Source organism: Danio aesculapii, chromosome 24, assembly GCF_903798145.1.
Source record: "Danio aesculapii chromosome 24, fDanAes4.1, whole genome shotgun sequence".
Lineage (NCBI taxonomy): Eukaryota > Metazoa > Chordata > Actinopteri > Cypriniformes > Danionidae > Danio > Danio aesculapii.
Window position 1 is genome coordinate 4723134 of NC_079458.1, and position 15030 is coordinate 4738163.

The following is a 15030-nucleotide window of genomic DNA, read 5'->3' on the forward strand; positions in this document are numbered from 1 at the left end:
AAGCGGAACTACATTTCCATGAGTTGTATTTTTCCTTCCGGGCGGAGTTTACAGCGGCGCATATTACATGACCTGAAGTGAGTCGCGTTATGAAGAAACCCTCAAGATGTCAAAAGTTTACACGCGTTTAACACGATTTTCTTTTGTTTATTATGCTTTTACCAGCCGAAGACACGAGAATTTAAGGCAAGTGAATAGTTTTTGATTTGGTACAACATATGAAATGAACCATCAGTCACCAGGATGCGGTTTATGCAGCCAATTTGCTTTGTATTTGACATTATTTAAACGTTAAATTTATTGAGACGTAATTAAAATTGTTTTTTAAAACGATTTTATTTCGTAAGAATTGTATTTCTTGTTAAATTGTTATTTAATGGTCTCTGAAATCCTCTGCTGACCTTGGAAGACATTTATCACATTATGAACACTGATTATTTTTCCTAATCAATGACCTTTATGACATATAAATCTCGTGCATATTTATGGACATTTTTGTCTTATTTAAATTTTGTGTTGATTTTAGCGCAACCAGTACATGTTTTGTCATAAAGTTAGATTTTATGTTAATACTTAATCCTTTATTTATATTTTTTAATGTAAAACAGCACATTTGCTTATATTTATTGACTTTTCAATGATTAGAAACGTTTGGACATTTATTAACGTAATATACATATACTCACTGGCCATTTTATTAGGTACACCTTACTAGTACTGCATTAATCCTTTATGGCATAGATTTAACAAGGTACTGGAAATATTGCTCAGAGATTTTGCTCCATATTGACATGATAGCATCAAGCAGTTGGTGCAGATTTGTTGGCTGCACATCCATGATGCAAATCTCCCATTCCACCACATCCCAAAAGGTGCTCTATTGGATTGAGCTCTGGTGACTGTGGAGGCCATTTGAGTACAGTGAATTCATTGTCATGTTGAAGAAACCAGTCTGAGATGATTCACGCTTTATGACATGGTGCGTTATCCTGCTGGAAGTAGCCATCAGAAGATGGAGACACTGTGGTCATAAAGGGATGGACATGGACAGCAACAATACTCAGGTAGGCTGTGGTGTTGACACGATGCTCAATTGGTATTAATGGGCCCAAAGTGTGCCAAGAAAATATCCTCCTCACCATTACATCACCACCACCACCACCAGCACCAGCCTGAACTGTTGAGACAAGGCAGGATGGATCCATGCTTTCATGTTTCATGATGCCAAATTCTGACCCCAGTATCCAAATGTCGGAGCAGAAATGGAGACTCATCAGATCAGGCAACGTTTCTCCAATCTTCTTTTGTCCAATTTTGGTGAGCCTGTCTAAATTGTAGCTTCAGTTTCCTGTTCTTAGCTGACAGGAGTGGCACCCGGTGTGGTCTTCTGCTGCTGTAGCCCATCTGCCTCAAGGTTGGATGCGTTGTGTGTTCAGAGATGCTCTTCTGCAGACCTCAGTTGTAACGAGTGCTTATTTGAGTTACTGTTGCCTTTCTATCAGCTGGAACCAGTCTGGCCATTCTCCTCTGGCATCAACAAGGCATTTGCGCCCTCAGAACTGCCGCTCACTGGATATTTTCTCTTTTTCAGACCATTCTCTGTAAACCCTAGAGATGGTTGTGCATGAAAATCCCAGTAGATCAGCAGTTTCTGAAATACTGAGACCAGCCCGTTTGGCACCAACAACCATGCCACGTTCAAAGTCACTTAAATCCCCTTTCTTCCCCATTCTGATGCTCGCTTTGAACTGCAGCAGATCGTCTTGTCCATGTCTACATGTCTAAATGCATTGAGTTGCTGCCATGTGATTGACTGATTAGAAATTTGCCTCAAGAAGTTGGACAGGTGTACCTAATAAAGTGGCCAGTGAGTGTATATGGCTGACTGTATGTGGAAAATAAGTTCAAGATCAACATTAATTGTTGAATGATTTGTTTAGTAGATAAAAATCAGGACCTATGGTCATGAAGAAACTTAGTTTGTCCTCTATAGACCTAAATTATTTATCGACTCGAGTTAAACACTAAAGTAGATATTTTGAAATATGTTGTAAACCATTGATTTCCATAGTATTTGTTTTTTCTACTATGGAAGTAAATAGTTAGTGGTATCCAGCTGTCTTCAAAATAAAATCTTTAGTATTCACAAAGGTTTTGAACCAATTGAGGATGAGTAAAACCTAATATGTGGTGCGATCTATCCCTTTAAGCACATCTTTAAAATGAATATGCTCCATATTGATTACCTGTAGGCCGTGTGCCACAAGGATGCTGTCCATAACATCATCGCTTCACGCAAAGTCCAGGAAACCTCCAGAACATGAGGATGAAGCAGCAGACAAACCCATCAAGTTCTCCACCAGCCCCGCCAGTCACAGAAGCTGGAACGTGGACCGCTCCATGGGCAGCAACTTCCAACGGCCCTGGTGGAAAGTCCTGCCAGTCAGCCTGTTAGGAGTGGGTTTCCTCCTGTGGTGTGTGTTCAGGAAAGAGACCGAGCTAGACCAGACTCTGGAAAAAAACCTCTATGATCATTTATCAGGACTGCTGTCTGAGGAGGAAGAAGAGGAGGTCAAAAACAAACCATCATAGTGACTTAAACTAAAATGGAGACTTTATTTTTTCATTTGCAATGTTAATTTATGGTTTAATGCTGCCTTCTGAAGTAAAAAGTTTTCTACATCAAATCGGCAGTCTAAAATTTCTGGTGTTGAAAATGTGTTGAAGTGGATCATCTGAATATGCATTGAACAGATTTAAATATTTCAGAATTGCAATTGTAGTTTCTCTGCTGATTAATATTGTCATTAGTGCAGTTTTTCTCAACCATGTTCCTGGAGGACCACCGGCACTGCATGTTTTGGGTGTCTCCTTTGTCTATCAGACCTAGGATTACAGGTCACCCAGTCTCCGCTTATGAGCTGATGATCTGAATGAGGCGTTTGGTTAAACATGGAAAATTTGCAGATCTGGTGGTCCTGCAGGAATGTGGTTGAGAAACACTGCATTAGTGGACACGCTGAGAAAATGCCTTTATTTCTGCTACTTGATGTGTATAATAAACTCATTTTAACATTCAGTATTCAGTTATTGAACGTAGACCAGGGGTGCCCACACTCAGTCCAGAAGTCCTGCAAAGATTGGTTCCAACCCCAATTAGACAGACCTGGGCTAGCCAATCAAGCTCTTAGCAGGCTTCCTAGAAACATCCATACAGGTGTGTTGAGGAAAGTTGAAACAAATCTGCAGGACACCGGCCCTCCAGAAACCAGTTTGGAAATCCCTGATGTACATACATTAGCTAAGATTGTCCAAACAAGACAGGTGCGTGGTGTAAAAAAAAAAAAAAAACCTACATAACATATGCATTTCTTATTCAGAGTATTGATACTTCATATTTGCATGTTAAAAGTCTGACGTCACTCAGCAGCTTCCTGGTCCAAGCGCTCTATCAAACTATATGGGGAGGCTTCTCTAATGATATTAACTACAAAGCGATGTAATACTTTAGAAAATCATGATCACATGCATGCATCAATGACTAATACCAAATGGCCAGAAAGTGATTTTATCAATTAAAATAAGTCCAAAGACTGTCGTGTACACCCTGATCTTATAAGAAATCCACTGTAAAAAGTGTGAAATGACTAAAGAGTGGTCATAAATTAAGATTCTCAAATCAAAAGACTAGCGGCTTGGACTCAAAAACAGTATTAAATAGTAAATGACTTAAGTTGATAGAACAGCATAATTCAACTGTAGGGCAATGAAAAATGCAATTGAGCATGGGTGGAATAATGTAGCATTTGAAGTTGGGCTTAAGGAACCACTCATTTTTCCACTCTGTTAACTGGTAATGAAACATTAACAATCTTTGAAGTCCTAATACATCCAAAATCTGCAACAATACATGACCAATTCCTGTGTTGTGTAAATCCTTTAGTTCTCAAATTAGGTTTGAAACTTAAGGGAATCAGCATAGACAGCCTTAATAAAAAAATAAATAAATAAATAAAATAAAAAAACTGCAATTTAAAATGCTCTAAAAATTACCCATTTTGTGCCTTGTGTGTTTCAGTCATTTCACTGTAGGTGTAATATCCATCTATACATTTTTTTTTTTTAAATTGAAGAGAACATGCTCTCCCAAATGTTAAATTTACTGAGCATACCCCACAGGAAAAAAAAAAAAAAAAAAAAAAAAGTGGCATTCAAAATTCTCTAAAAATTTGCCGTTTTTTTCCCCCTTGAAGAACCTTTCCCAAAAAAAGTCAAACTACTGAACCTAAAACCACACAAACACAAGTAATTAAAAAAATAAAACATAATAAATCATAATAAAATCTGCTCAGACGGGATTTCTTGCATCTGAACACTTCATGCAAATACACACCATGTGAAATCCACAATAACGAGCAGCAGTAGAAAGTTTGAGGTAGTGGAAAGTTTATTTACAACCAAATGGCCACAATAGAAGAGAAACCCAATATAATAACGAGAGAAATAAAAATGGGGACACGTTCTAAATTAATCATGAAGCATGCAGACTAGGCAGAGGTATATGAAAGTCTAAAATACAAACTTTAAAACCCTGAGGAGCTCCCGGAATGTTCTGATGCTGCCCCCCCGCCCACCCCCACTACCAACTTCAACCACAAGATACCCCTTCCCTACCGCAACTACTGAAAAATACAAAAAATAAACTTAAACTACACAGGCATTTATAGTCAAGAGTGTAAGAACCCCAGATGCCCCTCCCACCCCTGACCCACCCACACAACAAGCCCCACCCCCATATATTCCTCCACACAAAAAACTGAGTAAATAGTAAAGAAAGTTTAAGCACGTTCTCCACGGATTCGACGGGCCAACTGGATGTCTTTGGGCATGATGGTGACACGTTTGGCGTGGATGGCGCACAGGTTAGTGTCCTCAAACAAACCCACCAGGTATGCTTCACTTGCCTCCTACAATTCAGAATGAGGAAACATTGTTATGTGACCAAACAAACAGAAAATGACCCAAGCATGCATGTAAAGGTCCTAAAGTGCTGGGAAACACACCTGCAGGGCACCGATGGCAGCGCTCTGGAAACGCAAGTCGGTCTTGAAATCTTGAGCGATCTCACGAACCAGGCGCTGGAAGGGAAGCTTGCGGATCAGCAACTCTGTGGACTTCTGGTACCGACGAATCTCACGAAGAGCCACAGTTCCAGGACTAGGAGAGGGGAGAAGAAAAGAAAATAAATAAATAAATGAAATAATAATAATTAAATTTCTTGTGCATTACAAAAGCAGTCTGTCCAAGCAACATTAAGTAATGTTGTTTACTTTAACATCCTATGTAAAAAAAAACACACGCACACTTAAGCCTAATGTTTATTACTATGGTGAAATTTCATTTATACACAACATAACGTTGACACTATATGAAATCAAACACTAAATGAATTGAATATACAATACACTTAAATTTAATATACAATAACTATAAACACAATATGAATCTAACGCTGAACACTATTTGTATAAACAGCTAAATTTAAGTATAAATGTCTGACAAACCATAACATTTACACAATATGCAATAAGTAAATTTTATATACACATTATATACACTGATATAACATGGAGTATAATAGTATATACACACACGGAAACCAAATTGCATACATGTATAGTACACACACCAACATATGGCCATGAAATACACATGTACTCTCAGTGGACAAGCTATATGCATGTTTGCACGCGTACACATGTAGGTTTGCATACAATAGCAGTAAACATTTGAAATGGATCAATTTCACCATAGGGCAGCATGAGATTTGAAAACTCTCACATTGCAGTATTTTGTTTTGATGCAATAGATGTTTCGATATGAATATAAATTTTACCAGATGAATTGAATAGCTCTATTTTGGATATTATTCTAGAAGAAATGGGATCAATTGGTGTGATCTGAATAAAATATTACACTACAATCTTATACAAATACAACAGAACAAACCAATTAAAATAAAGACTGCTTTATGGTTGTGAAGTCTAACAGAATTTAAATACAAAAATCCAACAAATCAAAAAGTCAAATCTGGTCACTGTATAAAGAATTTTGTATTTGTTATTGTTCACTTCATATTTTAATATTTAACTTAATCCTGTGATACGACTATTGCAGATGCACACATCGTAACAGATGCTCAAACAATATACAGTAGTCGACATTTAAAGTGGACCGAAAAAAATAAATAAAATTCTAAATTGTCCTAAGACAAGAATGGGTGTTGTTCAATAGTTTTAGGACAACTTTGAGGCTGACCCACTTCATATGTCGACTACTGTATTGTTCAGCCCCGGTCTTTCCAAAAACAAATGTTGATTAGTTTTAGGATAATTTGTTGAAAGGTTGATGCACTTCAAATGTTGACTACATTGTTCAGTCGTAGTTTTTCAAAATGGTCCCAAATCAAGTGTGTTACAGTTTTAGGACTTTTGATCCAGCCATCGGTTTCAAAATTGTGCCAAAAATGTGTTGAAAACCAGCACCATTTTAACAATGGTTTTGAACCACTTCAAATGTTGACTACTATGTCATTCAGCCTCGTTTCCAAATTCTCCCAAAACAAAAATAATGTGTCGAATAGTTTTAGGACAACTTGATGAAAGGTTTCGATCTACTAAATATGTCGACTACTGTATTGTTCAGTCCTAATTTTCAATATTGTCCCAAAATGCGTTGAACACCAGGACAATTTTAATGATGGTTTTGATCCAAAAAGAGTACACATCAAGAGCTACGCATTGTGCAATTAAAATCCTTTATTCTTTAGTCGCGTGTAGTGTTTTGTTGAAAAGAGAATAAGTTTTAAAGCCTTGTAGAAAAAAACCCTGAATGTTTGCCTTGTTGGCGGTTTCCAGGTTGATCATATTGAGGTAAAGTTGATTATGATCGCACATTCAGACTCTCAATAACATAATTTCAGAAAATATACATATATATTACTTGCGAATTCTAAAATGGGAAATTATATTAACACCCAACGGCTATCAAAAGTAGCCTACAACACCGTTCACGTTAAATTAAACAAAGCTAATGTTGTATCGAAGTCATACTAACTTGTCATTTCCGACTGAATATTCAAAATAATGTGGTAAACAATACAAGGACTGTGTCAAGTTGTAACTCAACGAATGTGCAATATAAAACCAGCTTTACCTTAGTTTTGGTAAATGGAGTCATCACATTAAGTTTATTGATATTAAAGATATAAACTAAATATAAAGTTGTTTGGGATTCCTTCTATAAATTAAATCCATTCAATGGCTTATTTACACACTCTGATAATGTTACTGCTAAATATGTACAATATAAAACGGTTTCATCCATAGATTTTCAAAACTACTCATAAATATGCATTGAATAGCTTCAGGTCAATTTGACAAGTCTTAACCCACTTCACATGTTATGTGTGCGTTTATATTATATAAGATCTATATGCTCATGAATTAATGTGTATAAATACGCACACACACGTGCGTTCAGTGTTTGCCTTACCGGTATCTGTGGGGCTTCTTGACTCCGCCGGTGGAGGGCGCACTCTTCCTCGCCGCTTTGGTGGCCAGCTGCTTCCTGGGGGCTTTACCACCAGTGGATTTACGAGCGGTCTGTTTTGTACGTGCCATGGCACCTCAATGAAGCGGCCTGAATGAGGGACAAGAGACATAAGAGAATTAGCACAGCCGCAGGGACTTCCACATGCGCTGACGTAATCAATAACAAAACTCCAGTCCCCGTCCCGCCCAAAATAATAATAATAACACTACAGACAAACGCAGTCAATATATGAGGATATCTCGGTCTGCTTTATTACCAGTAAGCGCTTTACAACATGGGGGCGCCATTTAAGAGATTAAAAGATAAGTGAAACGTTCGAGACAAATGAGCTGGCGACTGTAAAACGCGTCTCATATGCTTTTTAAGCGCACTTAAGTGTTAACAGTGTATATAAACAAGTAGAAAGCGTGTGTGGTTGTGTAGAATTAATAACCTGAAGAACTCGCAGCGGGACACTGGGTCACACACTGATACTCAACAGACTCCCATTCAACACACACACACACTCACTCACTCAGACCGCCTGAAGGCAAATATCTCCAACGGCGGTCGGGTTCATTCAACTATTCAGGCACACTAGCATTACATAAACACCACATTTGATTCAAATATTGCAAAATGAGCGAAAAAACAACAATAAGTTGAGAGGGTATAATCTCGTATTTATGCAGTAATGAAGTCCACCATCTCAGGATGAGACACAGACACGTTTCTGCCTTTATGTGTAACATGGCGCCCAAGTGCACCAATTACAGCCTTTTCTTTGTCTACACCGACAATTCAATAACACCACGTGTAAACGTTAAAATGGGAATAAACGACGCGTATTAGCGGAGTATGTGTTTAAGGTACTTATTTAAAGCTAAAATTTGTGAAATAAATACAGATAACAAGCTGAATATAAACGCGCGCTTGTTAGCTTAGCTTGTTGCTACCGCGACGGAAAGTGATCTAAAACCGCGAATTTAAACACACAAATCGTGCTGGAAAGAATGTCCGTGTTCTCAAATGTCCTAAATACCTGCTTTTTAGTAAGCTAAAATCAACATTAAAACATTATTCGTAAGTTTAAGATCAACTGTTACAGATACTTACGATTTTCTGTTTCGGTTAATCCGTCAAACCCAAAACAAGGAACGTCGGTCACGCGCGATACGAGTTCCCCTACATTTATTTAGTCAGTGACGTCTGTGCGTATGTTAGACACGCCCACACAGGATCCCATTGGCTGGAAGAGGGAACGAGAATAATTTAACCCTTCCTTAGTGTTTCTAACAGAAACAGACTGGTTTGTTTTAAATATAAAAGCTCATTTTGATCAGCCTTAGAAGATGAATCACAAACTTTTTAAACAATTAAAATGGCTTCATATGAACGTTTAATCAATTTAAAAAGTGAAACATCTTTTTTAGATGCTTTAAAAATTCATTCCTTGCCCTGCACCAGTTTGGTGTCGATTATGTAAGAACAATCGTCCATTTTTGAACAACCGCCCAGCTCTTTTTCTCCCGGTTTTGTTTGATATTACAAAATATAATCAAAACACAATTGCGACGACAGTTGCCATTCAAATGACTACGTAAAATAAAACAATGATTTTGAGATCAACTATTGTTCGACAGTCTTTGTGTTATCATTGCCAACAGACGGTGAATTTAATTATAAAGCGCTGCAGTAGGAACCTTTATAATGGCGAATCTGTTATCAGCGGAACCATTTGAACGCTGCACAAATTCGCGATTTCACACATGCATACTTATAATGTGTAAAATCTATTTAAATATCTAAAACTTCGAGCAAAAGTCGTTGAATACTTCATTTATGTTGTTTTTTTGTGCATTTTACTATTAGGATAGACTACTATTTATTTGTTTTTTAGACAAATAACACTTATGTCAGAGGTATCAACTGGAACAGGTACGATATGTTTTGTAAAGCAGAACAGTTCGCTAGCACTTTTGATGATGCCGTCTCACATGATATATTTAAAGACTTTTACTACATGACTTCACGTTGATGCTATTGCGCTGGATTTGTCTATTTATTCATGATTGATAGAAAGCTCCAGCATGCTGGGAAATGAGAAAAACACGGATGGCCAGAGTGGAGAAGCTGACCCAGCAATAACACCAAGCTCTGAGGCTTCTGCCAGTGCTAAAAAACACAAGAAGAAGAAAAAGAAAGCAGGTGATGGAAAAGACGATCAGCAGAAAGAGATTAAGAACACAGATGGGGAAACAGTCAAACAAGAAATCTCTGAACTTGTAAGCACACATATAACATACAATTTAAACTGAACAAACACACATTAATTTTCATTGCTAACAAGGAAGATTTAAAAACATTATAAAATCTGTGTATACTTGATTTGTGCATTATTTTGTGCTTGAATGTGCTTTTTGGCCACTTTATTAGGTACACCTGCTGTAACTGCTCACACAGCGGTGACAACAAACAATACAGAGGCTATAGTTCACACAGGCTTACTAAAAACACAGCAGAAAATTGGTTTCCTGGTCTGACCGAGTGTCTGTGCTACAGATAAAGTTGGTTTTATATTCGAACATTCATTAATTTTTGACCAGCTACTTTGAATATTAGGTCTGAAATTGCATGTGTGAATGACTTCAAAACAACATTAGCACTATTTAATTGACTGAACAATGTTGTACTTTGATAGTAATTGGCTGCTAATATGATTTCCCTATTTAGAATTTCTATTTAGAGTTATATTTGGAAGGCTAAATCCAAATGTGTGACTATAAAACTTTACATCAATGTGCTATAGTACTAGGATGGTGGGGTCAGAATTAGCTGTAAACAGTATATAAACATTGAAGTAAAGTTTGCTTTATATTAGCACATTTGGACTTTCACCTTCCAAATTTAACTTAGGAAAAGTATTTATTGCAATATCTAAATAGGGAAATCACATAAGCAGCCAATGACTATTAAAGTACAACATTGTTCAGAATTAATTAAATAGTGCTAATGTTGTTTTGAAGTCATTCATCCATGTGATTTCACACCTAATATTAAAAGTAGTATGTCACAAATGGTCGAAAATGAATGAATGTGCATCTATAAAACCAACTTTACCCCAATTATGAAAACAAGCATCAGTGTTGGCCTTGTATGAGTGGTTGAGACTGCTGCGATGCAATATAACAGGAGTTTTCATGGCACACCTTTTAGTAACAGTTTAGCACTTTTTAAATGCCACAGCCATTTCTTTATGACCATAGTGTAGTAGCCATTTTGTGAAGCTACTTCCAGCAGGAAAACATGCCACAAAGCTCATATTCATTTCATGTTTATTTGTATAGCGCTTTTACTATGCAGATTTTGTCAAAGCAGTTTCACATAGAAGATTATAGTGAATTGAAACGGGCTAGTTCAGTTTTAAGTTCAGTTCAGTGTGGTTTAATATTCACTGCTGAGAGTCCAAACACTGAAGAGTAATCCATCAATGCGCAGCTCTACAAGTCTCGAACTATGCAAGCCAGTGGATCTCAAACTGGTTTCTTGAACATTAGTGAGTACTAAATGGACTGAGCATTCACCAGTCCAACATAACTGATGATATCTATAGACAAACTCAAGTCAGTTATTTCATATTGTGCTCTATTGTTTATTTTGAATTGTCACAAATTGTATTGTTTACAGTAATACATTTTCATAATTTATATGAGCGCAATAGTACATGCCACTACAGGGATGCAGACCAAAACATGAATAATAATATCATGAGAAAGTTGTGATCTTGAAAGTACAATGGTATACATTGTGCATTTTATTTAGCGCTATTTTAAGTATTTGAAAAATATTTATTTTATATTACTGCGTTTTTAATCAAACATTTGCCCTGAAGTTCATAATAAAGTGAGAAATATGATCATATATGAAGGAGTGCATTTTTGAGTATATACTATTTAATGTAAAAAAGAAATAGTCCTTTACATGTGGTCTGTATATATAACTATCAATTGATTCAATTTACAGGAATGGTACTATATCTCCCAGCCCTATTCACATCATATGCAGCCAACAAATATGAAGCAACTGCATGATGCTGTTATGTCAAAATCTCTAAGTAATGCTTCCAGCCCCTTTTTGAATCTATCAAATGAAGAATTAAGGGACTATTGAAATAAGCTGTACCTAATAAAGAGGCCAAATAACCTGTTAAAATGCATAAATAACCAACCTGTGTGTTAGACTCCAGATGAGCAGCTGAGTCGAGAGTTGGATTGGTGCATCGAACAGCTCGAGCTCGGCTTGAGAACTCAAAAAACCACTAGTAAACAAAGTGAGTGTGTGTATATCCATCTATATGCACTACATGACAAAAGTCTTGTCGTCGACCCCAGTTGTGAGAGCAACTTGACTTCCAGTTGATCATTTGGAAAAGTGGCAGAAGGTAGATTTTTCTGATGGATCATCTGTTGAACTGCATCTCAATCATCACAAATACTGCAGAAGACCTACTGGAACCAGCATGGAGCCTAGATTCTCACAGAAATCAGTCAAGTTTGGTGAAGGAGAAATCATGGTTTGGGGTTACATTCAGTATGGGGGCATGCGAGAGATCTGCAGAGTGGATGGCAACAGCAACAGCCTGAGGTATCAAGACATTTGTGCTGCCTGTTACATTACAAACCACAGGAGAGGGCAAATTCTTCAGCAGGATAGCGCTTCTTCTCATAGTTCAGCCTCCACATCAAAGTTCCTGAAAGCAAAAAAGGTCAAGGTGCTCCAGGGTTGGCCAGCCCAGTCACCAGACATGAACATTATTGAGCATGTCTGGGGTAAGAAGGAGGAGGCACTGAAGATGAATCCAAAGACTCTTGATGAACTCTGGGAGTCCTGCAAGAACGCTTTCTTTGCCATTCCAGATGACTTTATTAATCAGTGATTTGAGTCATTGCAGAGATGTATGGATGCAGTCCTCCAAGCTCATGATGGAGTCAGACACAATATTCATTCTGTTTCCACTGCAGCATGACTTTATATTCTATACTGGACATTATTTCTGTTAAGTAACAAGACTTATGTTTAAGCAAAGTTAGACCTTACTGTCCTAATTAAAGAATTAAAAATCAAGGCCTGATCATATTTTATTTTGGTCAAATAAGCGTAATCTAGAGGCCTTTGCCTTTTATATAAGCTACTTCTGATAATAAATGATCAACTAGAAGTCAAGTTATTATTTGTTGTTTCTAAAACCTGGATAGGCGACAAGACTTTTGTCAGGTAGTGTACATATCTTACACAAACTCTGGATTTAAATCACATCCATCATTTCATATGTCCCACTTTAGGAGAAGAAGCTAGCCGTGCTTTAAAGACACTGCGCAGCTCTAAAGCACCCCTGGTGAAGAAGAGGCAGGTAATGAGAGCCGTCTCTGGAGATTACAGGAAGAAGATCGAAGAAGAAAAAAACAGGCAGTTCAAACTCATACAGTCAGGTAAACCTGTGGCAGAAATGTGCATTTGTCTTTTATAACATTATTTTGGGTGGGTGTTGGCCACAAAAAATTGCTAGACTTTTCTTTAAAACATTGTGTAGTTTTTCCTGCACAAATGGCACATTTATAATTATAAAAAAGAGAAGTTTTAAAGCCTTTGTGAACCAAAAGTTACTGAGACTTTACATTGTTGATGTACTTCAAATGGGGTGTATGCAGAAGGACTTTTAGGTTTCAGTAACCCAGTTCAAGCGCTTCCGGTGAACTGTATGCCGTTACAAAATCAGTCATTTACGATCTGTTTTCTTTCAAATCAGTGATCTTCAGTGCCTGATTGATATACGATATAAAGTGGTTCTCAGACTGTACAAGAAGCACGGCATTAATTCCATTGTTCCGCACCATGTCTTTAAATACAAACATTTATTTTACTCCAGTATTTTTAATGGAGCTTCTGCGCTCACCTGCTGCTGCTGATGCCACATATACAAACAGCTTTTTATCATGTTTCACACTTGAACTACTAAATGACAGCTGAAGTCTATTTAACGAATTATATTTTAATTACATTACAACATTATATGCTGTAAATTAATTGAAAATAGTCACATTATCATTTCACCGGAAGTTTGTTGATGGGGGAAAAACACTAGCTGTGCAAATACCTTATTGAAACCGAATATTGAGTTGCTGCGGGGCTTTTTTTATATAATTCACTAGTAGTAAACTAAAAGAGGGGCATGGCTAAGCATCAAACTTACATAATCAGAAAAGGACTGCCACTCCAAACGCAGAAGCTTTTGCTCAGACTTTGATTGGAGATTACGATTACGAATTTTTTTTATTATTGAATTCACTTGAATTTATCTAATTAACTTTAATTATTCACCTTAAGAATAATAATGTGAGCTAGCAAAATAAACATTGTACATTTTGATTTCAATGAGACTTTAAATGGAAACAGACACTGGGTGATTACAGTGATCAGCATAAATGAGGACACCCCATTTTGAAAATGACTTTTTATTAATTTCTCAGTGATTATAGGTCATATTTTGGTGCATTTGAACAAAACAGATTTATTAAAAATATATATTTATTAATAATTATTAATAACATTTTAGTCACTGAACATCTTAAGGAATAGAAAGATAAAGCATTTAAATTTATGTGAAATGTTGCAAAAAAAATACAAACTACAATATTGTCTTTTTATTTAAATTTTTTGCTCTTTTTATTTTTATTTAATACCTTTTTCTAACATATAAATTTGGGTGTACTAATTTTTGGACTGTTATTGTACAATATTTTGTTAGATAAGCTCCAGATTTGGCTTTGATACTGACTAATCTAATATGCACAAATATAATTTTGTAAAGCTTCCTATTGTAAATAATAATTCAAAGAGAGATTTGTGAGGGGTCTACTTATATATGCTGAGCATTGTAAATTAAATAACCACCTCAGAGCTCACTGGTCTGTCTTTTAAGGTGTTAATAATGAATTCCTTTATAGAAAATGCATTTTTCGTTCTATATTTTGACCGTGTGATCAATTTTCATCCCTTTTCTCTATAGCAATGACTTCCGCTCGGGTCACCACAGTGACTGAGTGCAAACCAGTGTTTCATCGGCGAGCAGAGAAAAACACACAGCCCATAAACAAAACAGATGGATCTCAAGAGACGCAAAGTTCCCAGGAGACAAATGAACACACAAAGACTGAAGAGGACACAAAGTCGTTTGTTTTCACTAAAACGGATGAGAAGTTTTGTTTTAACTTTGACTTGTGACTGAAGATAAACTTTAAGAAGCAAAAATTTGCGTATTCTGTCATAAACGGATTTCTAAAGGAATTTTTGGTGTTTTTTTACTGATCAAATAAAGTGAGTGCTGTTTATTTAATGAACGCGTTATCGCCGATGTATGTGTTGTCATGGCAACGTGTT

General features: G+C 36.7%; 3 protein-coding genes across 3 annotated transcripts; 2 read left to right on the forward strand and 1 right to left on the reverse strand.

Annotated features, from left to right (window-relative positions):
- The first annotated feature begins 36 nt into the window (after positions 1 to 36).
- On the forward strand, positions 37 to 3079 carry LOC130218497 (ubiquinol-cytochrome-c reductase complex assembly factor 4). The gene is made up of 2 exons (XM_056450697.1): positions 37 to 186; positions 2253 to 3079. Exons 1-2 carry the CDS (start codon positions 107 to 109, stop codon positions 2590 to 2592), a joined length of 420 nt encoding a protein of 139 aa, XP_056306672.1. The 5' UTR covers positions 37 to 106; the 3' UTR covers positions 2593 to 3079.
- Positions 3080 to 4429: 1350 nt separating this feature from the next.
- On the reverse strand, positions 4430 to 8812 carry h3f3d (H3 histone, family 3D). The gene is made up of 4 exons (XM_056450931.1): positions 8710 to 8812; positions 7555 to 7701; positions 5064 to 5217; positions 4430 to 4967 (listed from the first exon to the last, which is right to left on the reverse strand). The coding sequence occupies exons 2-4, from the start codon at positions 7680 to 7682 to the stop codon at positions 4839 to 4841; spliced, it is 411 nt and encodes a 136-aa protein (XP_056306906.1). The 5' UTR covers positions 7683 to 7701; positions 8710 to 8812; the 3' UTR covers positions 4430 to 4838.
- A 514-nt stretch (positions 8813 to 9326) lies between these two features.
- Positions 9327 to 14986, forward strand: c24h8orf33 (chromosome 24 C8orf33 homolog). The gene is made up of 5 exons (XM_056450774.1): positions 9327 to 9531; positions 9673 to 9878; positions 11833 to 11923; positions 12936 to 13082; positions 14660 to 14986. The coding sequence occupies exons 1-5, from the start codon at positions 9507 to 9509 to the stop codon at positions 14872 to 14874; spliced, it is 684 nt and encodes a 227-aa protein (XP_056306749.1). The 5' UTR covers positions 9327 to 9506; the 3' UTR covers positions 14875 to 14986.
- Positions 14987 to 15030: the final 44 nt, after the last annotated feature.